Here is a 25501-nt window from a genome sequence, read left to right as displayed (position 1 = left end):
AACCATCATTAATTTATTTATGGTTATGTTTTGTTGAATGATAATGCTTTTCTGAAATGCTTGACCGTTTAATTTGAATCACATAAAAATAAAATTAAGTGTTTCGCCTGGTCCTTCATGTTTTCAAGAATTGTACCACATCTTACAAATCCTGCCGGGGTAATCAAACATATGAGCACCACTGTGTGTTTTCTAATTTACTAAATAAAAGTAGGGCTGTGAATTTCAAAAGAAGAGCAAGTAAATAAAAAAAAAAAAAAAAAAGGATTACGTGTTCAAATAAAGTGCTTAACCTCAGAATAATTCTTTGAAAAAAAATAAAAACATACAGATAATACTTTGTTTTGATCATATGGGTAGAAGCAAAATCATGCATTATCCATAGGTAGAAGGGTTTTCCAGAATTTTTAGGTCAACTTTGGGGGTGCGTATTATACACGGGAGCGCATTATACACGAGAAATTACAGTAGTTATTATACTAGTCTCATTAAAATGGCTTCTCATTTGTGTATGGTTGTCTGAAGGTGGTTGAGATGTATTCCAGTGGAGGGGATCTACATTTAGAGCTTCCCACAGGGCAGCAGGGAGGCACCAGGAAATTATGGGTGAGTGATCTGTCAGATTTTGCACATTTTGTACTAGAAATGTTAATATTTTCCTACTTGTAGCGATGGCTAAAAAGTTATGACATTTGCACAAAGGTAAAGTATTCGAAAAGCATTTAAATGCTGAAGTCAACATATTTCGAAGGCTATCGTAGCCACCTGATTTATTAAAAATTGCAGATTTTATTTCTTTTTTTGTCAGTCACCTTCAGAAATATTGTCAGTTGTCAATACTTGGTTTATTAAAACAGTGTCGCTCGTAGTCTTGAGTGAAAAAGAAATCCAGAATCCATAGTGTGCTGGTGAGGCCATGTCACTTGAAAATGCTTTTCTTAAAATGTTGCCGATTTTAAAGTAAAATATGACACCCCGGTGAGCTTGTGCGCTTTTTGTGCAAATGATGTTTTACAACTTGAGGCGCTGTGCTTTTCTCCTGAAGGAGATCCCGCCCTTCGAAACCAAGGGCGTGATGAGAGCCAGTTTCTCATCCAGAGACGTGGACAACCACACGGCTTTCATCCGAATCAAAACCAATGCGCCCAACGAAGATAAGTTTATCATTCTGCCGGTGGAGGTGGAGGTAACGTCAGGTGTGTTGTAAAACCTTTTCTTTACCCCCCCTACCTATCTTGAGAGCTGCCATGACTCACGTTTCTTCGACCTTGTGTGCAGCCCCTGGTATTTACTCCTCCACAGAGATGCTCGACTTTGGCACACTGCGCTCACAAGGTACACATTCTGAATGTGAGCCCCACACTTGTATTTTTCCCCCCTTCACTCATGCCACCTCTTTTTTTTTTCCCCTTTCAGATCGGCCAAAACTGATGGCTCTGTACCTCTTGAATTCGGGAACAAAAGATGTTCCCGTCACAGTAGGTCACCTTTTTTCATCTTTTAAAATGCACATACGCGTAATGTTGCTTCACAGTGTCTTATTTTCCTCTTGTACAGAGTGTCCGTACAACGCCGTCCAATGAGGCCATCACGATAGAGTTTAAAGCCATCACGCTCAGAGCAGGAGAGAGCAGATACACCAAAGTAGCTACTATTAGCTTTGACGGTAAGTCTTCTCCATATAGAGCGCCTTGAAAAAGTACTCGTAACTCTGCAATGTATTTTGTTGAGTTTAATTTGATAGACCAACACAAAGTATTTATTTTGTAGTTTTTTTTCTCAAAGTGAGTATATATCTGAAGTGTGGTGTGCATTTGTATTCAGCCGTCTGTACTCTTGATACCTATAAATACAATCCAGTGCAATCAATTGTGTTCAGAGGTTACCTAATTTGTAGACTCCACCTTTGTGTAATTTACTAAGTAAAAATACACCTATTCTGTAAAGCTCTCAGTGGGTTTGGTTAGAGAACACTAGTGAATAACAGCAACAAGAAGACCAAGAAACTCACCAGATGAATTTAACAGAAAGCTCAGGAATAAAGTTTAAATTAGGGTTAGGTTATAAAAAAATATCCCAAGCTTTGAAAATATCAAGATGCACTGTTCATTCCATCATCCAAACATGGAAAAAGTTTTTCCCTTGACAGTCCTTTTCAAGGACTGTTTCTGAGTGACAGTTGGCTGATTCAAACCAAAATGGTCGACTTTCTGTTTAATTTTAGGCATGGGTCAAAGAGTTGAGATTGTTTGGCAATGTGTCTTTATGTGACATTGCCCTCTGCAGTAGATGTGGCGGGGGTGAGCAGTGGATGATTTGCATGAGACAGGACCCACCCCCCTCAAAACCGGCTGCTAATTTCAGCAAGGCTCGAAAGTGTCATGTCATTTTTGATCATTTGGGTAATATGACAGAAATAATGTCACAAACGTGTTAAGACACCTGGGAACTGTTTGAAATTGTGAAAACTGTACAATGAATGATGCGATTTAAAATAATAATAATGAAAAAGTCATTTCCACATGAGGAAGACTCAACAGTTTTAAAATGAGTCATTTCATGTTGTATTTTGCCGTGTTAGCCATTCTGCTACCTCTTTTTGGATATTTAATTTTGATTTTGTATTGTAACTGTTTGCTGACTTGCACATCTTCCTCTTTTACTCATCGCTCACTGCAGCCTCCAAGGCCAGGAGGTCATATCAGTTCTTTGGTAAAATCACAGTAAAAGCAAAAGAAAAGAGCTACTCCAAGCTCGAAATCCCCTACCAGGCAGAGGTTTTAGAAGGGTAAGTCATACTTGCCTGTGAAAAGACTATTTTATTTGCTGTGGGAGCGTAAAAGTCAGTTCATTTCCTCTGTGCAGCTACCTGGGCTTTGACCACACAGCGACGTTGTTCCACATTCGTGACAGCCCAGTGGACCCGGTGGACCGGCCTATATTCCTCACAAATGTCTTTGGCTTTGCCATTCGAATACACAACGTGTCGCTGCCTGAAGAAGCCAAAAACATGTTCAGTGTGAGTCTCAACAAACTTCTTATTCTCGGTTTTCGGGAATGACAATAATGTTCCTAGGTCAATTTGACCCGGGCCAAGTTGGATTATCCATGTGTCAGAAACAGGAAACTGTCTCTATATATAGACTATCGCATTATTTCTTCAGAGAACATTTTTCTTTACGTCAATTTGACCTGCAACATATCAGGAAGTTAAAATTTTCTTTTAACTTTAGGCGTCAATTTGACTCATTATGTGAAAGTGTCAGAGATGAAAAATAAATCTCGAACTGCACTAACTGTTTGTTTTCTTATTTTTTGTTTCAAATCTTGTAATGGGTCAATGTGACCTGCAACATAACAATTTTTTTTACGGGTCATCCAAAATTAGAGAAAGAGCTGGCGCATTTTGTGGCTCCGGCCATAAGGTCAAGCTCCTCGCGGCATGAGACACGTCACTTCCGACTCACGGTAGCTCACCGCTGGCTCACAGCCTGCTCATCTCAGCATAATCGACTTGCTGCTCATTCCACGACATTTTTGATAATGGTGAATATACAGTACTGTACATTAATACATGTAAGTGCCATCCACATTTTAATACATGCGGCAGTCAAATAAAACATCGGAACGTCTTGGCTCCTCGCGTCATAATGACTTGCTGCTCATTCCACGACATCGTATATGCTTTGAAACGGCTTGTTGTTTTTGATAGTTGTCTATATACAGTATATATATATATATATAAAAGCAATCATCCAAAATACCTGCTGAAATCAAAGAATGAAATCGTTTCTCCTTTTTGTGCTGGACTTCGTTAGCCCATATGGTTATACAATTGTTTTCTCTCTGAATGGTACATTTTTTTTTTTATTCGTGTATTGATTGTGTATGAAGTCTCTCTCTCTCTCTCTCTCTCTCTCTCTCTCTCTGATGATTTTGATGACTTTTTCAATTTTCCTCTCCACTATTGCTGCTATAATATCCATGATATGCTATGTCGATATCTCTAAATCACTGAATACGATTTTTCTGGAAAGCCATCTAAATGTGACCATTAATACAATTTCTTCAGAATTCAAAATTGTCACAGAATTTATGTTTCGGGCAGTGAGTGCTCAATACCCATGGAATTTAGATCGTCAAATTTTGCAGGACCTGAAATATTTATTGGTGGCTCTCGGCATATTGAGGAAGTGTTGCGGTATAAAGGAAGGTGACATAGCTGCCTCACCTTCACCGTCTCTAATAAACAAATGAACAATGACCCCGAATGCAATGCTGAGAAAATGATCATCTTGCCATTCTTTAAAAACTGCATTTCCGAATGAACTTGATCTTAAACTCTTCATTGGGTTAGGGTTAGAGAGAGAGACTTCATACACAATCAGTACACTAAGGTAAAAATAACATCAATTTTAACATTCAAACATATAGAGAAAACAATTGTATAACCATATGGGCTAACAGTGTGTACAAAGTCCAGCACGAAAAGGAGCAAATATTTAATTATTTGATTTCAGCAGCAAGCCGTTTCAAAGCACATACGATCTCGCAGAATGAGCAGCAAGTCGAATATGCTTCGATATGGCGCGATGAGCAGGCGGTGAGCCAGCGTGAGCCACCGCGAGCCAGCGGTGAGCCAGCGGTAAGCCACTGTGAGCCAGAAGTGACGCGTGTCATGCCGTGAGGAGCCAAGACCCCATGCCGGAGCCATAAAATTAGCAGGCCTTGATGGGAGAATTGTCACTGTTTCAATCAAAATACTTAGTTTATGCTTAGTAAACCACTACACTTAATACTTAAATTTAAAATGGGTCAATTCGACCCACTGCATATAGAGGGTTAAGGTTTTTTTGTTTTTTTTTTTGGTCATTTAAACGTTCTATCAAGGAAAATCACTCTGTCACTTATAGGTGCAAAACTTCAGCGCGCCTGTCTTGGTGCCCGCGCACAAGTCGCGCTACGTTTTCTCACTCCTGTTCCAGCCGGTGCGGCCTTCCATCCACATCGACAGCAACATCCTGCTCATTACCAACGCGTCAAAGTTTCACCTGCCTATCAGGGCGTACACGGGCTTCCTGGAGGTACACGTCATTAATGCCCCTTATTCAACTGCACATTACCTCTCATTTACCCATCCTTGGACAAATATTGTACTAAATGTTTATTTTACAATCATATTTGTATTGAATTATATTCTGTATTTGGGGATTACTGTTCTGAAACTGGAGCCAAGTTGTTAAGTGGAAAAGCAGCCCATACACAGTCCAATGTTACTGACTCCTAATTCACTGAACTGATCGAATGAGGGTGACGTTTGTTTTTTGCTCCCCATCAGCCCCACGTGCTGCCACCCAGCCTGAAGACCAACATGCTAGACTTTGGCATCCACAGCGCCACAGACACCAGTAACATCGTATTCGTGGTGGTGAACAGTAACCCCATAGAGGTGAAAGCTGTTGCATTTAACTCTTCAGCGCGTGGCCGATTCAGCAATCATGTTACAACATCTACTTACCTTTTGTGTCGGATGTATTCACACCTACAGTTGCGAGTTGCTCAATGCTCAACAGTCACGTATTCAACTAAAAAAGTGCTTTTGAACTCCCTCAGCTGGAGATAAGGTCCTGGCAGGTGACGGGTGACAGCCTTTCCATGGAGCTGCTTAAGGCCGAGAGGGGGAACGTGACCGCGGCTTCCAATCGCCTGCGAGAACTGCAGAACGTGTCGGCGTCCGATCATAAAACGGTAAGGGCACCACTGCTGCCAGAGTCCACAGTTGCACAGTGTGCCGTTACTAAAAAATATAATAATAATGTACGATCGGTACGATCCTAAGTCTTTTTAGTACCAATATTTTTAAGTGGCTCTGTGCAGTTTGCCATATAGGGAACAACTCTGCAAATAAGAGTCAAAATGTGCTTCCTTCAAGCTGTTTGTCACGCCCAGTTGAAGTTTACTGTAAAACTGAAACATAAAACAAAGACAAAGCACAGCTCCAAATACCCCTGTGATGATTAAAAACAAAGGAAAATGTTTTCCCTTGCCTGGAGGCGGGTCACCGGGGCCCCCCTCAGGAGGTGGGGCTCGAAGGCGAGCGCCTGGTGGCCGGCCCCGCACCCAAGGGGTCCGGCCGGGCACAGCCCGAAAGGGTAGCGTGGGTCCCCGTTCCCATGGGCCCACCATCTGTGGGAGGGGCCATAGAGGTTGGGTGCAGTGTGAGCTGGGCGGTGATCGAAGGCAGGGACCTTGGCGATCTGATCCCCGGCTACAGAAGATGGCTCTAGGGACGTGGCACCTCTCTGGCAGGCAAGGAGCCCGAGCTGGTGTGCGAGGTCGCTAAGTTAGTCGGACTGGCCTCCACACACAGCTTGGGCTCTGGTACCAGTCCTCTCGAGACGAGTTGGACTCTCTTCCACTCTGGAGTTGCCCACGGTGAGAGGCGCCGAGCAGGTGTGGGTATAGTTATTGCCCCCCGGCTTGGCACTTGTATGTTGGGGTTCACCCTGGTGGAGGAGAGGGCAGCCTCCCTCCGCCCTCGGGGGGACTGGTCCTGACAGTTGCCTGTGCCTATGCACCAAACAGCAGTTCAGAGTAACCACCCCTTTTTGGGGTCCTTGGAGGGGGTGCTGGAGAGCGCTCCAGCTGGGGACTCCATCGTTCTGCTGGGGGACTTAGATGTTCACGGGGGCAATGACCATGAGACCTGGAAGGGTGTGATTGGGAGGAACGCTGTGATGTGATCAGCACCTCCAAATCTGAGACCATGGTCCTCAGTCGGAAAAGGGTGGCGTGCCCTCCCCAGGTCGGGGATGAGATCCTGCCCCAAGTGGAGGAGTTCAAGTATCTTGGGATCTTGTTCATGAGTGAGGGAAGAATGGAACGGGAGATTGACAGGCGGATTGGTGCAGCGTCTGCAGTGATGTGGACTTTGTATCGGTCCGTTGTGGTAAAGAAGGAGCTAAGCCGAAAGGCGAAGCTCTCGATTTACCGGTCGATCTACGTTCCTACCCTCACCAATGGTCACGAGCTGTGGGTCGTGACCGAAAGAACAAGATCCCGGATACAAGCGGCCGAAATGAGTTTCCTCCGCAGGGTTTCCGGGCTCTCCCTTGGAGATAGGGTGAGAAGCTCGGTCATCTCAGAGTAGCCGCTGCTCCTCCGCATCGAGGGGAGCCAGATGAGGTGGCTGGGGCATCTGATTCGGATGCCTCCCAGACGCGTCCAAAGTGAGGTGTTCCGGGCACGTCCCACCGGGAGGAGACCCTGGGGACAACCCAGGACACGCTGGAGAGACCGTCTCTCGGCTGGCCTCAGGATCCCCTCGGAAGAGCTGGAGGAAGTGGCGGAGAGGGAAGTCTGGGCTTCCCTGCTGAGGCTGCTGCCTCCCGCGACCCGACCTCGGATAAGCGGAGGAAAATGAATGAATGAATATTCTTAATTAAAAGATTCCCCAAATATATTTTTTAAATTGCTCATATAAGTCCCCTTTTCCTTGATTTACCACTTTTGCTTTTGTGCTTTTTTTCCCCCAGAAAGGACTTATTTTCAAGGTTCAGATTAGCTTAAATGTTGGTACGTGGTTATAGCGCCACCTTATTGCTGTGGGATACACTTGACAGCCTTGAGTGTGTTTAATCTGATGACAGCTAATTGTCACTAACCTTTTGGTATATTTTGTTTAACCTTTACACAAATTTCCCTGTGAACATTAAACTATTTTTGTCTCAAGGTGATAATAGGGTCTGGCTTTTACGCCGCCTTCCGCGTAACACTGGTGGCCAAGGCGTTGGAGGGCACGCACGACGGGGCCATACACATCACCACAGACTACGAGGTCAGTGGCCGTTTCCCCGTTTGTACCCTGCCCCGGCTTAACTCGCCCGTTCACTCTTAACTCGGGTTTGTACCCTCAGATATTAACCATCCCGGTGAAAGCGCTCATCGCAGTGGGCACGCTAACCAGCTCCCCCAATCACTTGGTCCTGCCGCCGTCATTCCCAGTAAGTAAGACCGCTTTCACACTAGCACCCGTTGGTTAGTTTTAATCTAATCTAATCAGCGCAGTTCACACTGAATGTTACTGTTTTTTCAACAGCTATTATATTAACATCTAAAATCGGGATTTCCAAAACAAAACCATCACAATGCTAACAGTATTTCTTTGGGAGTGTCCCGATTGGACGCTTATGATCATCGGGGTGGGGGGTGCATTGTCTCCCAGTCGAGAAAAAAAAAATTGTGGTATTGTTTAAAAAGAAAATAACAAATGCTCATAACCAAAGAACACCTACTGATGAAGTCAGAATGTTAGAGAAGGTTAACAGCTCAATAGGGATTAGATCGGGGAGGATGGTAGCCAACGCCATGAGTTTTTTTCACTCTTGATAGCCATAGAAGCTAAAGAAAACCAAAATGCTCAAGTTGTGCCTTTAAAGTGCAGTCGGCTATTTTCTGGTGTAATGTAGCCTGGGAAACATGATTTTTTTTTTTTGTCCTGCTGTAGGGGAAACTTGTACACCAAATTTTCAGCGTCCGGAGCTCATTCACGCAGAAAGTGAGGCTGGAGCAGATCCGCTCGCTGACCGAAGACATCCGCTTTTACTACAAGCGCCTGCGTAACAACAAAGACGAGCTAGAGCCGAGACGGAAATCCAAGGTAGGCTGAGCTCCTGGAATCACTGTTCATTTTCATTATTCTACCAACAAATAAATCTCCTTTTTGGTGACCTCAACACGACCAAAAACTCTGTGCGTTAGAAAAACCATTGGCCCCTGACAGCAGTTTCACCGATCAACACGAAATTTTGTGTACATGTCTATCTTAACAGGACTCATAAACAAAACGCAGGGACGCCTGAAATTAAATAGGAAGGTGGCCATTTTCATTGAATATGTCTATCATAACTGGACGCATGAAAAAGTCAAAGGCTGATGCTTGAAATTGAACAGGAAGTCAACTGTTTTGGCTTGCCTATGTTGCTGCCATTTTGGGGCACATTACAGGGCTTAATGTGTAATACAACCCCAATTCCAATGAAGTAGGGACATTGTGTTAAACATAAATAAAAACGGAATCCAATGATTTGAAAATCATGTTTGACCTATATTTAATTGAATACACTACAAAGACAAGATATTTAATGTTTACATTGATAAACTTTGTTTTTAGCAGATAATCATTAAGTTTGTTCCAGCATGTACCAAAAAAGCTGGGACAGGGTCATGTTTACCACTGTGTTACATCACCTTTTCTTTTAACAACATTCAATAAATGTTTGGGAACGGAGGAAACTAATTGTTGACGCTTTGTAGGTGGAATTCTTTCCCATTCTTGCTTGATGTACAGCTTCAGCTGTTCAGCATTTCGGGGTCTCCGTTGTCGTATTTTACGCTTCATAATGCGCCACACATTTTCAATGGGAAACAGGTCTGGACTGGAAGCCACGCTGTTGTAACACGTGCATAATGTGGTTTGGCATTGTCTTGCTGAAAGAAGTAGGAGCGTCCATGAAAAAGACATTGCTTGAATGGCAGCATATGTTTCTCCAAAACGTGTATGCACCTTTCAGCATTAATGGTGCTTTCACAGATGTGTAAGTTAGCCATGCCATTGGCACTAACACAGCCCCATACCATCACAGATGCTGGCTTTTGAACTTTGCGTCCATAACCGTCCAGATGGTTCTTTTCCTCTTTGGCCCGGAGGACACGACGTCCACAATTTCCAAAAACAATTTGAAATGTGGACTCGTCGGACCACAGAACACATTTCCACTTTGCATCAGTCCATCTTAGATGAGCTCTGGCCCAGAGAAGCCGGCGGCGTTTCTGGGTGTTGTTGATAAATGGCTTTTGCTTTGCATAGTAGAGTTTGAAGTTGCACTCACAGATGTAGCGCTGAACTGTATTTACTGACATTAATTTTCTGAAGTGTTCCTGAGATGAGATATCCTTTACAAATTGATGTCAGTTTTTGATGCAGGATGCTGATGAGGGATCGAAGGTCACAAGCATTCAATGTTGGTTTTCGACCATGCAGTGATTTCTCCAGATTATCTGAACCTTTTGATGATGATATGGATCGTAGATGATGAAATGCCTAAATTCCTTGCAATTCTACGTTGAGGAACATTGTCCTTAAACTATTCGACTATTTTCTCACGCACTTGTTCACAAAGAGCTATACTTCGTCCCATCTTTGCGTGTGAATGACGTGAGCAGTTCAGGGAAGCTCCTTTTCTACCCAATCATGGCACCCACCTGTTCGCAATTAGCCTGTTCACCTTTGCGATGTTCCAAACAGGTGTTTGATGAGCAGTCCTCAACTTTCTCAGTCTTTTTTGCCACCTGTCCCAGCTTTTTTAGAACGTGTTGCAGCCATAAATTTCTAAGTTAATGATTTTGTTAAAAACAATAAAGTTTATTAGTTTGAACATTAAATATCTTGTCTTTGTAGTGTATTCCATAAATATAGGTTGAAAATGATTTGCAAATCATTGTATTTAGTTTTTATTAACATTTAACACAAGGTCCCACCTTCATTGGAATTGGGGCTGTATGAATGTGGACTGAGCAAGGCGTTAAAGTTTTATGAGGATTCGCCATGAACAAATTGTAGGGCTTGTCCTTTCACATACTCTGGGCCCAAGTAAACCCCAATGAGGAAGCAAGCAAGCTTTTTTGCCTATCCCATCTAATGTGGGCATAGTACAGCATCACAACTGGATCATTTATGGGGTGCAAGGGCCTGTTCATCCCTTCTTGCATCTTTGAAATATTTTTGTCCCACCTAATGTCTCCCGTCCCTCTCCACAGATTGCGAATATTTATTTTGATGCCAGTTTGCAGTGTGGAGATCACTGCTATGTGGGGTTGCCTTTCGTCCTTAAATGTAAGTGTTATGGTCTCCCCCGAGCGGTCGCACCAGAATTCATTAAAAAAAAATTTTAACCCGTCAAACTCTCAATTGACAGCTGAGTCAAAGCCTCACGGGATGGCGCTACAGGAGGACATTTGGGACGCTGATGTGGATCTCCACCAGAAACTTCTCAGGCGATGGAAGGAGTTGAAAGAGCGCTCGGGCCACATGTAAGCAATTTGTGCTTTTTTAGAGCAGCTCCACAGATGGGCAGAGAACTATTTACAGAATACCACATGCTATTTTTTTTTCCTTCTTTTTTTTTCTTTTTTTTTTTTTTTTTTTTACTACATATGTTTCTCTCCCATGCTGAAGGGTGGAAGGCATGTTCGAAGTCAATACAGATCTCCAGAAGAACGTGCAGGCTAAAATTACAGCCGAGCTGACCTGGCCCTCTCTGGTCAACTCCACGCAGCGCATCACGTTTCCACTGACCAACACAAATAGCTCCTCTGTAAGTGTCCCTGCAATGCGCCTCTTGTGTGCCCGCAAACGCCAGCAGGAATGTGTTGAGGTTTTGTTAAGTCTCTCTTTCCCTCTCGGTCTCACTCAACATGCATCTTTAGGAAAGAGAGGTAACGCTGCAGAATCCCGCTGACGTTCCCGTCTACGTCCAGGTTCTCCCGCTGGGTCTCTTGCCCAACCCCTCAGTGTTTTACGGAAAGTTAACAGACAGGTGGGAAGTCAAGCAAAACCTCTCGAGTCTTCTCAGTATGTTTATATGTGCTGTTTAATCAGCTCACCGGTCGAATCATAACCACCGTGCCTTGGACCCTTTCACACTGCCCGTAAAAGCTGACATTTGTCCACGTTTTTTTTTTTTTGTGTGTTAAAAAGCGCAAACCCTCGTTTATCGTAACTTATCAGTGTGATTTTCTCAGACCTCTCTCTGTTTGCCAGGTGGCAACCAGAAAATCTGTCCAACATCAACATTGACACAAACACCCTGGAGTTCCAGGTGAACATAAACCAGGTGAGGGGACATGAAGATCCCGCGTCAGCCCACACGGCGACCCTGTTTGTCTCTCAACGGACATTTTTGTCTGCTCGCCAGACGACTGCGGTAAGGAGCGGCATTGGCTTTGTGGAGGGATCAAGCCGGCCCTTTGTGTACAACCTGGTCCTGATGCCGAGGGAGGTAAAGTCGTTTAACGTGAGCTTCACCCCGGTCCGCAACCACAGCGTCTCCTCGCTGCTAATAGTCCGGTAAAGGTCTCAACTTTCCAAACGTAATTCACTTGACCTGAGTGTGTGTCTCTAAAGTCTCCACTCGGGCCTTTCAGGAACAATCTGACCGTGATAGACACCATCGTCTTGCACGGCCGCGGCGCCACCGAGAGCCTAAAAGTTGCTGGTAAGCCTCCAGGCTACGACAGCTCGCTGAGGTTCAAGATAACTGAAGCGCTGCTGAGAGAATGCACAGACAGTGAGTACCTGCACCAAACCCATGAGCTGTTGCATAACGTTGCTGTCGAGCGGAATTATCGCATCTCCAAAATGACTACTTTGCAGGGGGAAAAAAATCATGTTCAATTGCTAATTTAAAACACTAAAATAAAAGAAATCATTTATAGAGAGAGAGAGTGACAAAGACATAGAAGTGGATGTCTTTGGAAATTTGAATGGCTCAAATGAGTACTTGCTGTTTAACTCCTTGTTGGAACAGAAAGTTTTGCAAAACGTACCGAAACATAGAATAGTTGGGCATTCGAAAGTTTAAAAAAGTTCAATATCCTAAACTGTTTGAGTATACATAAATTGCAATACAGGGGATCCTCGGTCAACATATGTTTTGAGTAGGCTTTACACGATCAGGATATTTGGGGCCGATCAGCGAGTTTAGAAGACCGATCACAAGATGGAGGAATGTCTATTTAAATGACCTGTTCATTTACTGTATATACTTGTGTACTTAATTGCTCAAAAAATATATTTACAATAATGTATCTTTGTTCATCGATAAGGCTGATTAAAATCGGTGTAAAGTCTAGTTTTGAGGGTACTAATGACGCGAACCCAGAACCTGTCAACTGAGGCAGATGTGCTAACCACTAGTCCAGCTTACCTTGATGCCCATGACTGAACCAACATCTTCTTTAATCTCTGTTAATTGAACTCTTATTTGATTTCAGAGAAAAGAATCCAGGAGCTCACCCTCGCGCTAAAGAAGACCTTCCGCATAGAGAACACTGGCCTGCTCCCTATTACCGTCCGCTCGGCGGAGATCAACGGACAAGCGTGCGAAGGATTCGGATTCAAGGTTCTCAACTGTCAAGAGTTTTTACTCCAACCCAACGCGTCAAAAGACCTCTCCATTCTGTGAGTGACTCAGGACTGTGATGTCGCAAAATATCCTTCCTAAAATGATCTCTTCTTCCTCCTCCTCCTCGCAGGTTTACGCCAGACTTCACCACTTCTCGAGTGATCCGTGAGCTCAAGCTGGTGACGTACGGCGGCTCCGAGTTCGTCTTCGTGATGAACGCCTCGCTGCCCTACCACATGCTGGCGGTGTGCGCCGAGACCCTGCCCCGGCCCCCCTGGGAGATGCAGGTCTGCTTCATCGTGTCCGTCATCATGAGGTGAGGCATGGATGCTGATACAAAATGGGTAAAGGCTGATTATGCCACTGTCGAAATCCCAACACTACATATTTGTTCTGCAGTTCTATGTTGCTCTTGGTGATCGGCACAGCCTACCTGGAGGCGCACAGCATCTGGGAGTCCTTCAAGAGGCGTCAGTCCATTGAGCCCAACTGCACCTTGGAGACGGGGAGGCCATTTAATCTCAGGGACATTGTGCAACTACACAGTGATTCAACGTGAGTGAACGAACGCGCGCAAAACGGGCCTCGTTGATACTAACGGCTTTAGCTAGCTAGCTTGACCGCAGCACATGTCTATATACACCCTTATCTAGGATACATGAACGCAGAGCACAGATAGGCCAGATCCTTGGGAAATGAGGTAAAACAAAAAATAGAAGTTGTTGTCCGGTCCAAATGTGGCTCCATTCGTGTAGTCTGAGCTCGACAAACTCGTGGGCACATACTTTGTCCACCGCTGACAAAGACTCCACAGTTTTTAGCACTCCTAACGGTGGGTGGTTAAAAAGAGGTGAAATTCTCTCTAACGTGTGACCACTTTCACATTCCAGTGACTCATCCCAGACCTCCAGGGGCTTATACACATCCTCCAGCAATGGAGCGGCACGCGGAGGGCGACACGGCAACAGCCGGACCCTGACAGACTCTGACGTCCAGGACAAGCGCTCCAGGATTAGCCTCAGCCGCCCGTCTACATCTATGCAAGGCGCCGCCTCAGCCCATCTGTCCAGAGGAGGAACCGGCTCCTCGGGCCAGGAAGGCGCTACCCTGCCCACCGACTGCCAGCTGACCAATCGCAAAGCTCGCGGCACCAAAGCAGACCTCCACGGTCAAAGTTTAGCCGTATCGCCGCCACCGCCGCAAAGAGGGGGCGCCGACGACACGGAATACGCCCACCTGGTCCACGTCATGGACACAGACCGCCACTGTCCAGACTCACTTGGAGAAACACTACAGGACCAGAGCTCTCAGTCACTTCACAGCAAAGGTGCTTTTTTAAAAATATTTTTAATCAGACACAAATCCCTAACTCTTGGGGTCCTCTAAGCCCATACAGGGGAGACATTTTTCCAAGGAGCTCATAATCCTAACACCAATTAAACAACTAACGTGTACCCCTAAACGCCATAGGAGTTAAATACTCATATTTTGGCGAAAAATCTCAATGTTAATGTTTGTTATCCTTGACACGGACGGTAGCCTAATTTTTCCCCCCTCAGTCGAAGGGAAGCTGCAAGAGGGTTGTTCCACTCTGCTGGCCAACCTGCTGTACAACAAATTATGATTTAATTTTTTTTTTTCGTTTTGCTTTTTGGAAAAAAAGTTAATGTTATGAGAATAAAGTTGTTGTTTTTCAAGGAAAAAGTCAAACCTTTACAATAGATGTGCTTAGCTGGGAAAAATCTTTTTTTCCAAGGACTCCTCTATTATGATTTTGATAAAAATACATTATATAAAAAACTTTTTTTTCTAGAAAAGACTGCTATTCTCTAAAAAATATGACAATATTCTCAAAAGATATGGCTCTTGTTCTTGAAAAAAAGATGGAGTAATTGGTTTATTATTATGTTGGTACGCCACTCCCCATATGTAGACAACCCCAGTTGAGAGTCACTGCCCGAAAGGACGCTTTTTTTCCCCCCAGTGTTAGAATCCAAAGGGAAGCTGCGAGGCAAAACAAAAGCACAGAAGAAGAAGGAAGAGAAGGTAAAGAAGTCCATGGTCAAGACGCCGGGCGACGAGCTAAAAGACAATTTGGTCGACAACGACGACAGCTCCTCTACCACCACGGAGACGTCTAATCCGGATGTGGAGACCAGCGTCAAAGAGGTATTGCCGAAACCTGATAGCCTTATCAGTCAGGCTAATTTAATAACATTGTTAGCGTTAGTGTGCTACTGTGGCAAAAGCATGATTAAAACGTTCAAAACACTTGTGTCATTTTAACACCTTTCCCGCCAGGAACCAGTGAAAAAGAAAGGAAGGACAGGAATCCCGGCAAAAGGAGAAAAAGAGGAAACAAATTTCCTCATTAAACAAAAACCCAAGAAACAAGGAGCTGCTAAGAAGGAGGTCCAAGTTGAAAAACCCAGGTCTGTCTGCTTATCAGAATAGCCGGCGTCATGTTTTATTGCCGTGATCCTTGGAGACATTTTCGCTGTGGCGTCGCACGTACTTCTCGGTGGCATAAACTCAGATGGCCCCATTAGTAAGCAAACCCTACCATGTCATTTAACCAAAGCAGACTGGTCTGAGAAATGGCTGCAAAGATTTTAGCCTTCTCTACCGCCGTAGTTTGAATGTGTCAAGTGTGAGTCAAAAAGATGTTACATGAGCTCAGTTGCGTGGAAGGGAGACGGAGCGCCAGCTGTAATTTCAACAGGTAAGTTGATTAAGAAAAAAAAAAAAGATGCATTTAAGATAATCATGGAGGAGCTGGATAATTCACTTTTCTGTTGCTCGGATTAATGGTCCAGACTTTTTGGTTCTCGTGCGAGCAGCAAACTTTTACAGTAATATACATTTGTAACATTACACATCAATTTGGAATGAAAGTACAGGAAGTCCTCGAGTTACGTCGCACTCGACCTCAAACGATTCAACTTTACGACGCCCGTGCCTCGTCCGCCATTTTGTCCCAGCACCATAGTGTTTCTGCTTAGCTAGTGCATAGTGCTTGACTGTGTTTGTGCACCGGGAGTGGCTTTGCCTTTTTGGCCCCTCTCCTTTCACACTCTCAGCAGTAATGGTAAGTACAGCATCTTATTTTTTTTATTTTGATGTATTTTTGTTTCTTTATACGAAGTGTTAACCTTTCCTGCTACGGTCACCTGACCGTGGTCAGGAGACGCAGGGGTTAACTCCCTTCTCTCCTTGCACAGCTGAGCTAGGTGGCGGCAACAATGAAGGCACGAAGCACCGATTTGCTGCTTTACTGGCTTTATGAGCTCCTCTGCACATTCAGTTTCAGTTTATTTTTGAAAGGGGACAATGCAATTTCATAAAACACATGAAGTACACATGGTTAAAAAAGCCAGAATTAGCCAGAAGGCTAGTTTTCATCTGTAGTCCCCTGGCCATGATGTAAAAAAGCAGTAAAATACATCTACAAGACAATATAATACAGGATACATAATCAAACTATACCATTAAGAGAGAATAAAACCATCATTGTTTTTGATCATAACAAAAAGACAACATAACATACTTGTCTTTTAGTGTCAACGGGTCCTCCGCTAATCGCTACTCTTCCCCGGTCGCCGTCACTACACGCTCGCACCTGCACGCACACCTTCCTCCTTCATAGTCCCGTCTCACTCACACATCGACGCACACGCCCACACACACTGAGCTTGCTGTCACAATCACGTGGGCCAATACCCGTAACAGAAGTATTTTGCCGTAAATTTCGACTTTTAACGGTGAAATCCGACTTACGCGGAAATTCGTGTTACGTCGCCAGCGTAGGAACGGAACTCATTTGCAAATCGAGGATTTCCTGTACACCTTTTTCCACAGCCCCGAGGTACTAGTATACGTTTATACAATATGAAAGAATGTTTTCCTTTTCCTTATACCAATGTGTAATACGCTCTATTGAATTTTTGGGGGGCAAAATGTGCATTATACATGAGAAATTACTGTAAACCTTGTGGGCTATATCTGGCAGCGCACACCCAAATGTTTTTTCCTTTCTTTGTTTTTGTTTTTATTGTTTTTACTTGAGGTCACTGGTAACCACTCACTTTTTTTGCCACCCAAATGTACCCGTGGCACCTTTTGTTTACAAACCTGAAAAGGTCCATGATTATGGTTTGTATTGTTAGTTCCCTAGAATTGCCGTATGTGACGCCGCTAGAGAACAAACAGCGCAAGAGCCTCGCGCCTAAATTGCTCCAACCCCTCGCCAGCATCCCCAAGACGAAACCGCTGCAGAAACCCAGATGTGAGTTCCCTACCCCCAACCCTGGTGCATGACTTTGTCATATGTTGTCTGTTATCCTTGACACGTTAGCCTCATTTTCCCCCCTCAGTTGAAGGGAAGCTGGAAGAGGGTCGTTCCACTCTGCTGGCCAAACTGCTGTCCAGCAACTCCGTGCAGGAGCTCGGTCACAGCAGCAGCTCGGAGGGCGAGAAGGAGTTCGCCACCCCTGAGTGGGACATCCCCATTTCCAAAAACAGCGTCCGTAAGTGCCCCTCTGGAATTTCAGCCAACACCTGATGATGGTTGATGATTATCGGCACCAGTATTTTGCATTTTAATGTGTATCGACAATATGCCTTTTTTGTTTTTTTTTTCTCCTCCCGACGGCTAATAGTAGATCAAGTTAAAAGTGGGTAAACGTCAGCGAACTACCGTAATTTCTCGTGTATAATGTGCACCCATGTATAATACGCACCCCCAATGTTGACCTCAAAATTCTGGAAAACCCTTCTACCTATGTATAATGCACTTTTTACGATGCATGATTTAGCTTCTACCCATATGATCAAAACATGAAATATTATCTGTATTTTGTTAGTTTTTTTCAAATAATTATGCGCATTACACACGAGAAATTATAATTATTATTTAAGTTTTTCTTTTACTTTATAAGACTTGGTGCTGAGCCTGGGAGGTCCCTGCACTTTTTCTTAGACATTTAAAATAAAAGTGTCAATTGTCGAAGTAATAATCTTGCCCAATAACTGTTTAATAAAAAGGCATATGCTAAAAGGCTTATGGCCAAACTATCCACATACTTGACTCTCTGCAGCTATATTTATCTCAGGATCCACTCTTGCGTTGTAACGGGGGTCGAGGTGAAGTTGCTCATTTGTGTAAGACAGGACAGCCCCCCCAAAACAGGCTGATCTTACAAGGGCTATTCTGGGAGCTGTTTAAATGGATGTAAAACTGTGGTGCTGTGTCACTTTTAATGCTTAGAAGCAGACAGTCTCCAGCAGCTCTCCCTCCAGACGTTAAACGCAGACCCTTTCCTGAAGCGATCGGCCACGGCAGGGGCTTGCTCCCCACCGCCCACCTCCCCCAACCTGCTCTCCCGCGGCAGCTACAGCAGCGTCCTCAACAGCAACAGGTGAGCGCCGCGCGCACACGCATGACAGCGCATCTCTCTGCGCTCTTGTCATTTAAACTCTGGTTTTGTCCCAGCGACCCGAACCACAATAAAGCTCCCGGAAGCAAAGCGTGCTGCTCCACGCCGCTCCCCGGCAAAAACGGAAACCCCACCTTTGCCGCTGTGGCCGCTGGTTACGACAAGAGTCCAGGTGAGAGCGGGTGATTCGCCGTACTGCAGGATCTAAACTTTTTCCTCCAAAGGCGCCACATACAGAAAAATACAAAGATCCAAGGGCCACTGATGTTCTTTAACTTTTATTTAGTAAAAATGCGAAAACCATTTTACATAAGGGACAGGGACCTCACCCTGTGACAAAAAACGAAAATCTTTGAAGAATTGACGACCCTCCTAAAAAGGCCACAAGATGGTAGCAAATCACTTTAAACGAAGAGGATCATAAAGCATCAACACCATGCAACTAGAATAAACACAATCATGAATCCATGTCACAAAGAACTAATTAGTAGTTACATTACTCCACACAAACAAAAAAAAACCTTCACATGAGACTTCACAATAATAAGTTGTATAATATTATAACGTAGGCAAATTGTAACAGCAAAGACTACATGGGCTATAGCTGTATCGAGAGAGGAGCAAAAACCTGACTTTCACATTCACGTTGACTGCCCCCCCTCCCGACCCCCCTTTTTTTTTTTTTTTTTGCCGTTGCGGCCCACAAATGTCTGTCCCGTGGGCACCCGTGGTGTACTTTGTAATGATACGTTTGTCTCAAGGTATTTGTCACCACCAGGTGGTTCTGGACTGGGCAGGGTCGAGGGCCAATCAAGGAGTCTGGCACACAAGACGTCAGTGGAGAGTGACAGCTCAGATGGGTACTGAAGACAATAATAAGCATCCCGTCATCCAGAAATCCCAACGTGTCTTTGTTTGTGTTTCAGCTCAGGGTTTTGGAGTCCCGTCGACACAGTCGGCAGGCCAGGCTTCCACTCGGCCAACTCCTTCTCCGCTTTTGGGCCCAACAACTCCTTCAACCTGACCGGAGGTAAGCCAACAGCTTCATGTATGTGGTCCGAACACGCATAGTTTTTTTTTTTTCTTCCTAAATACAACCTTATTCTTGGAAGATTACAATTTTCTCTTGTTGACTTATTTTTCTAGAATAAAATAAAACTTACCTCAAAAAGTGGTAAGAATACAGATTTAATCCTGTAAGATTCACAATCTTTTGTTGTATATAAATACAACTTTATCCTCAAAAGAATCAAGACTTTTATTGCAAAAGAAATTTATGAGATTACAGCAATTTTTATTGGGGGAAAAAAATTGTCAGAAGAGTAACTGTTTTTTCTGGAAAAATGTACGATTGAATGATTACTATTTTATGTTTATAAAAAAAACAATAGAAAAAAACTCGACTAACTTTATTCTCCTTCAAATATTTTCTTGTAATAATATGTTTCATGTAGGATTATGACATCTCTTGAATAAAGGGACCCTCCCCACAATTCTCCAATAACCCCAAAGGTAGTCTCGTGAGGTTACAATTGTATTCTCATTTTAAAAATTTGGTGGCATCTTGGTGTCAGGAAGTGTGTTTGTGAGTTGAGGAGTTTCAATTCGACAAAGTGCCTTGTGGCCATTTTGTGGCTTCTATAGACCCTGAGAAACCTTTTGGGTGGAGGGCGGGCGTCAATTATTTGCTGACTTGCACAATACTGCAACTCAAAGCAAAAGAAAATGGAGCAAGTGATGGCGTAGCTTGATGAACTTGTCATTTGGGGCACTCTATTTTAAAAATAATGCTGTGACTAATCTGTTCTCATGTGGACAGATTTTATTTTCATTTTTCGTGTGTGTGTGTGTGTGTGTGTGTGTGTGCGTGAATGGATTTTTTTTTTAACAAGCCGGTCAGACTCTGTCCACTGTTAAAGTAGAGTTGCGAGATTTAAACGGATTGATCGACAACTCATCGATGATCAAAATCTATTTTGAATCATTTAACTTAAAATTGTCGAAATCCTTGAAATTTTCAGCCTCAACAATAAATATTCTGGTTTCTGTAGTCCTCCATGCAAACAAGATTATCATGTTTATTTATTGAAAATACATTTGCAAACATCTGCTTTTACTTTGGAAAAGAATGACTAACATTTTTACCTTTTTTTTTTTTTTTGGTGTACGGCCCAAACAGTAACTGAATTATAATCAATTCATATTTTGTATAAGGGGGTGAAATCAAATTTTTTAATGCAATTTCATCAATAAATAAATTAAAAAAAAAAAAAAGAATCGATTAATAAAATAATCATAAGTTGCAGCCCTAGTTTAAAGGTCTTTTTCCTGAAACCCTTGTTGATTAGTGTTCAGCGGAATGAGCCTCCCGAAGCCGTCGGAGCCTCAGTCGAGCTGGCCCAACTACACCGCGGTGCCGTCGTCCATCTGGGACATCCCCAGCGCGGACACCCTGCACTCCTGGCCCAGCAGCTCCAACTCGCCCACTGCGCCCACCTCAGTAAGATGCTTCCTGTCCACTGCCGCTTTGCAGTAAGTCAAGCGTTTAAAAAAAAAAAAATGTCCCTGTTTTTGCATGTTGTGTCGCAGTCACTCCTGGGGAGCAGCCACAACCCGTGGTCCACCATCGCCACTTTCGGCAACTCCATTTGGTCGGCGAGCACAGAGTCATCGCTGCGCCCCTACTCCCCCGCCGCCAATTCGTCCACGCTGACGGACCACCTGGTCTCCGCCCCCGCCCCCTCGCCCGACATGAGCCGCACGTACAACCCGTGGAGCATGTGGCGGCCCACGCTCAGCCGGCGGAGCTCGGAGCCCTGGCCCAGTTCCTCAGAGGACGCCATTTAAAACGGCACCCGTGGCACTTTGAGGCGGCGATCCGAGCCGATATTTTTCGCAAGCGTGACGCGAAGAATTTCGATCACTCGCCATCCTCTTTGTTAGTTTTTCCCCGATGCTTTTTATTCACGGGGGCCAACACTTTTATTTGTTTTAACAGAGGTGCTCGCCCTCCAAAATGAGACGTTACGGCTGGTTAGGCTGGAAGTTTGGTTCGCCACGCAGAATCTCAGTTCAGTATTAAAAAGTAAAAACGTTTTTCATAGTTTTATTGCAACGATTGGTTCATTGGACATTCAGCCAGTTGCACAGCAGCCTTTGAGTGGACAGCAACCTTGGCTGTGCTTTGCATCTAAAGAAAAGGCTCCCCGTTTTAAAAGTCCAAAAAGTACTTAAGTTTGAGGTTTGTATTGTACCGGGCCTCCATTTGTCAGCAAATTACAATAAAAGATTTCAGCACAGCTCCTCCTGGGTCTCGGTATTTACTAATTCACATTGATATCTCTTTATTATTTGCTTTCAATCTTCGTGAGCACAAATGCTGAATATGTATTTACTGTATTTTCTCAAATATTGACCACTTGAGATAAATATAAACGCCTCTCTCAAATGCATACCTCCCATCAATAGCTTTATTCTCTTAAATATGATTCCCCCCCCCCCCCCCCCCCCCAAGATTGCTACTACCAACTATTAGATTACATTTTCATGACTTTAAAAAAATGAGAATAAGCCTTTTTTACCTTCTGAGAAGGTAAACAAATTCCTTTATTTTTGTTATTGAAAAGATACTCATTTGTTCTCGAAAAATGCATTTTCTTAGAATAAAGGACTGGGTGTTTATTTTCCAGCACCGGCCGGGTTCCTAACGCCTTAGCGACTCGACCAGCAGCCGTGCCAACCTGTCCTTGTGGCATTTGGTGAACACCGTCACGCTGTGCTGCTTGTTCAGGCTGCCCACGCGGTCCAGCGCCATCATGCCGCGGCACATGGCGCCCTGCAGCTCCACGCGCACCGGACATCGCACGCTCTCGGCCACCACGCCGGCATCCACGCACGCCGCCACCGCGTACGAGTCGAACGAGACGAAGCCCGGCCCGAAGTGAACGTCGCGCTTCTTGCTTAGGGCCTCCCGGGAGTAGGCCCAGCAGCGAGATGTGATGGTCTTCATGAAACGGGACGCCACCGTGTCCTGGCTTGTCAGCTCCTCGAAGAATTCCTACACAGGAGTGAAAAGGACAGCAACGCTTGAGGGAACTGACATCCTTTGGAATACAGTGGATGATGAATTTAAATTGTTCTGTGACCCCGTTCTCAAACTGAACATTCGCAAATCAAGGTAATGCTTCCCATTGAAACTAATGGAAATTTGATTGAATCCATTCCAGCTGCATAATGACGTTATAGTTACCTTTTGATCGTTGTGTGGTTAAAGATACTGTTGAGATTAAAAGACTGTTTAAGCATGGAAAATAGAACTCCCTCTGCCCCCACAAACACAGATGAGTGCTGTTTTTAAAAAGTGCATAAACGGCGAAAAGGCGCTTCAGAGTCAACAAATAAGGGAATTTGTTTAGTAGGGTTGATTGTGTGCTGACATCTTACCCACGACAGCGCGTTTCTGCAGGCGTATTCCCACGTCGCCAAATAAGTCGGGCATAAAAACTCCTCCAGAACCACGTAAGCGGCCTCCGGATCCATAGCGAAGTTGAACTCTGAGCATGGTGTCAAGTTTCCTGCCCCTGGAATCACGCGCGCATGGGGGGAAAAAAAGAAAAACACACAAAATGCACAGATACACAGAACACCCACACAACACAAAATACAAAAAAATGCAACACAGACACACAAAAACAACCTTAAGCATGAAGACACAAGAAATAATGCGTGTGCACAAAATTACACACACAAATCATGTACGTATATTAAATATAACTATTTCCCTGAAAGTAAAATTACTTTTTTGCATAATCTATTTTATTGTACACGTACGTATATTAATTTTATACATAAACTGAGCCACTTAACAACTAGAATGGGTTAACGCCATTGCTGTCTAAGTTAAATGAATGCAGGCGTATCATATCAATATTTAGTTCCAATTTTGACGAATCTGGAGCAGTCCATTATTGCTCTCAGCGTTTTTCTTCATTTGTCAGTGTAACACTGGGCCAACGTCCCATTTCCAGTAAGCTGCTGCACCTATGAAACCAGCTTCACTTCCCGCAAAAACTTCTAGTCCATTTTTTTTTTTTTCGGTTAGTCCAAAAAAAATACAAAAAATAAACTCATTTGAGGGTTTGGTTACCTTCCATGTTGCCACCCATGATGTAAAGTTCTTTGAGGTTTCCAGGGAAGCTTGGGTCCATCTTGACGGCCAGCGCCAGGTTGGTGAGGGGCCCCAGGGCCACCAGTGTCACCTATGCCCATCAAGCCACACTTTGAATGCCACGAACGGACCGCCAAGGTGGGAGGGGCGTGCATGCTTACCTGCTTTGGGTTCTCCGCCACCAGGCGCACCATGGCGGTCACCGCGTGTTCCGCCTGGATTTTCTCCTCCCACTGGGGGTACCTTTCCTCCAAAACGTCGCCGAGGCCGTCCGTGCCAAAGTGGTCGCAGAGGATGTCGGTGGCGGTCCCGAGAAGAGGCCCTGCGGAACCTCGGAACACCGGGATCTGCCAAGGGGAAAACCGCACGTAGCGCTTGTAAGGTGTTCAAAGACATCATTCCTAAAAAAAATATATATATAAATAAAAAGTCGTTTGCCTAAAAATATGATTTTTGTTCTTGAATAAAATGTAACTTCATTTTCATAAAATGAAGCCTTAACGACCTTTTTCGGCTTGAATTAAAACATTTGCTTTATTGTAAACAAAAAAAAAAGTTTTTTGCCACCCTGCTAGAATTTTGACTTTTTCAAAAAAAATAAAAAATAATTCTCTGAATTATTTTTTCAAATCTCTAATAACGTTTAACTCACAGAAATAAGACTTTTGCCACCCGTTTCTCACAAAGAAGTATGATTTTTTTTTTTTCTGTGTGTTTTTCTCTTAAAATGACTAAAATAACACAAAAATAGACCTTTTAAAAAATGCCTTTTTGTTAAAAAAAAAAAAGGATTTCTCATAAATAATCCTCTTTTTCTCACAACACATGACTGGTTACAATTTTGTTGGAACATTTTTGTTTTCTTGGGGAAAAATGTAACTTAAAGAAATAAATGTGATTTATTGGAAAAAAAGAAATTATGCATCTTTGTGTTTTTTTGGTCTTCCTTTCTTCAAGGAATATATTTTCTTCTTTTCTAAATGACTTTTTTTTCAAAAAGATTTTTTTTTTTCCCAATTTCCCCAAAGAAAAGAAAAAGAAAAATTGACTTTCTTGCAAAGAAATTCACATTTTACCCCCCCCAAAAATGTGGATTTCTATCTTCTTTTTTTTTTTAAATCCCCTCCGGAAAAAAAACCAAATCCAAAATGACAGCGTTAGTATAGTATTTCCATATATGCAACCAACTTGTCCTCGCTCCCCCACTGCAAGCACTTTGAACACATTCTGGCACACGTTGTCCACAGAGGAGTTCCCGAACACGCAGGTGACCGCCACGACGCGGACGTTCGGCGCCGCCAGGGCCACCAGGATGGCCTGGGCGTCGTCGATGCCGCAGTCCGTGTCGATAACGAGCAGCTTCTCGGACATCTTTTCTATCCTTTCGCAGTCGGTGTGAAACAGAAGCGCCACTTTTCCAAGAGGAGAAAATGAACTTTGACTTTTCCGCAGCGTACGAGGGTACTTTGAATCTCTCTTCAGATGCGAGACGCAGAATTCTCTCGTTTGATTGGCTCCAAGGGGCGGAATCATTCCAGGAGGGGGAGAATACGGCGTAGATTTTAAATGGTTGTGATTAAAATGTCACTCAATATACTTTAATGCAAGCAACTTAATACCAATTAATAAATCGTCATATTTAGTATCCACTTGAGTAAATTTGTATTAAATTCCTTATTTGTGTAGTGAGACTTTTAAGTGACCCCTTTACTTAA

The 25501-nt window shown here is 43.8% G+C and overlaps 2 protein-coding genes across 2 annotated transcripts in view; one reads left to right on the top strand and one right to left on the bottom strand.

Annotated features, from left to right (window-relative positions):
* tmem131 (transmembrane protein 131) overlaps positions 1-21919 on the top strand; it is a 36609-nt gene extending 14690 nt beyond the window's left edge. Inside the window, exons 8-41 of the mRNA XM_061780120.1 lie at positions 526-606; positions 1046-1196; positions 1279-1335; positions 1417-1478; positions 1558-1666; positions 2680-2788; positions 2866-3019; positions 4914-5084; positions 5339-5449; positions 5614-5748; positions 7733-7837; positions 7917-8003; positions 8507-8659; positions 10819-10894; positions 10977-11091; positions 11237-11375; positions 11488-11597; positions 11822-11894; positions 11976-12127; positions 12205-12347; positions 13054-13240; positions 13315-13500; positions 13584-13739; positions 14075-14511; positions 15169-15353; positions 15486-15616; positions 17351-17469; positions 17558-17710; positions 18451-18601; positions 18676-18791; positions 19398-19479; positions 19546-19649; positions 20968-21119; positions 21209-21919. Coding sequence (XP_061636104.1) covers positions 526-606; positions 1046-1196; positions 1279-1335; positions 1417-1478; positions 1558-1666; positions 2680-2788; positions 2866-3019; positions 4914-5084; positions 5339-5449; positions 5614-5748; positions 7733-7837; positions 7917-8003; positions 8507-8659; positions 10819-10894; positions 10977-11091; positions 11237-11375; positions 11488-11597; positions 11822-11894; positions 11976-12127; positions 12205-12347; positions 13054-13240; positions 13315-13500; positions 13584-13739; positions 14075-14511; positions 15169-15353; positions 15486-15616; positions 17351-17469; positions 17558-17710; positions 18451-18601; positions 18676-18791; positions 19398-19479; positions 19546-19649; positions 20968-21119; positions 21209-21466 — 4710 coding nt within the window. The 3' untranslated portion in view covers positions 21467-21919. The remainder of the gene's footprint in view (positions 1-525; positions 607-1045; positions 1197-1278; positions 1336-1416; positions 1479-1557; positions 1667-2679; positions 2789-2865; positions 3020-4913; positions 5085-5338; positions 5450-5613; positions 5749-7732; positions 7838-7916; positions 8004-8506; positions 8660-10818; positions 10895-10976; positions 11092-11236; positions 11376-11487; positions 11598-11821; positions 11895-11975; positions 12128-12204; positions 12348-13053; positions 13241-13314; positions 13501-13583; positions 13740-14074; positions 14512-15168; positions 15354-15485; positions 15617-17350; positions 17470-17557; positions 17711-18450; positions 18602-18675; positions 18792-19397; positions 19480-19545; positions 19650-20967; positions 21120-21208) is intronic.
* A 271-nt stretch (positions 21920-22190) lies between these two features.
* si:ch211-201h21.5 (uncharacterized protein LOC555526 homolog) lies at positions 22191-25303 on the bottom strand. The gene is made up of 5 exons (XM_061780221.1): positions 24975-25303; positions 23948-24133; positions 23766-23877; positions 23063-23199; positions 22191-22676 (listed from the first exon to the last, which is right to left on the bottom strand). The coding sequence occupies exons 1-5, from the start codon at positions 25155-25157 to the stop codon at positions 22323-22325; spliced, it is 972 nt and encodes a 323-aa protein (XP_061636205.1). The 5' UTR covers positions 25158-25303; the 3' UTR covers positions 22191-22322.
* Positions 25304-25501: the final 198 nt, after the last annotated feature.

The sequence above is a fragment of the Phyllopteryx taeniolatus genome, chromosome 7 (genome assembly GCF_024500385.1).
Source record: "Phyllopteryx taeniolatus isolate TA_2022b chromosome 7, UOR_Ptae_1.2, whole genome shotgun sequence".
NCBI lineage: Eukaryota > Metazoa > Chordata > Actinopteri > Syngnathiformes > Syngnathidae > Phyllopteryx > Phyllopteryx taeniolatus.
This window is presented reverse-complemented; position numbering and strand designations above follow the sequence as displayed.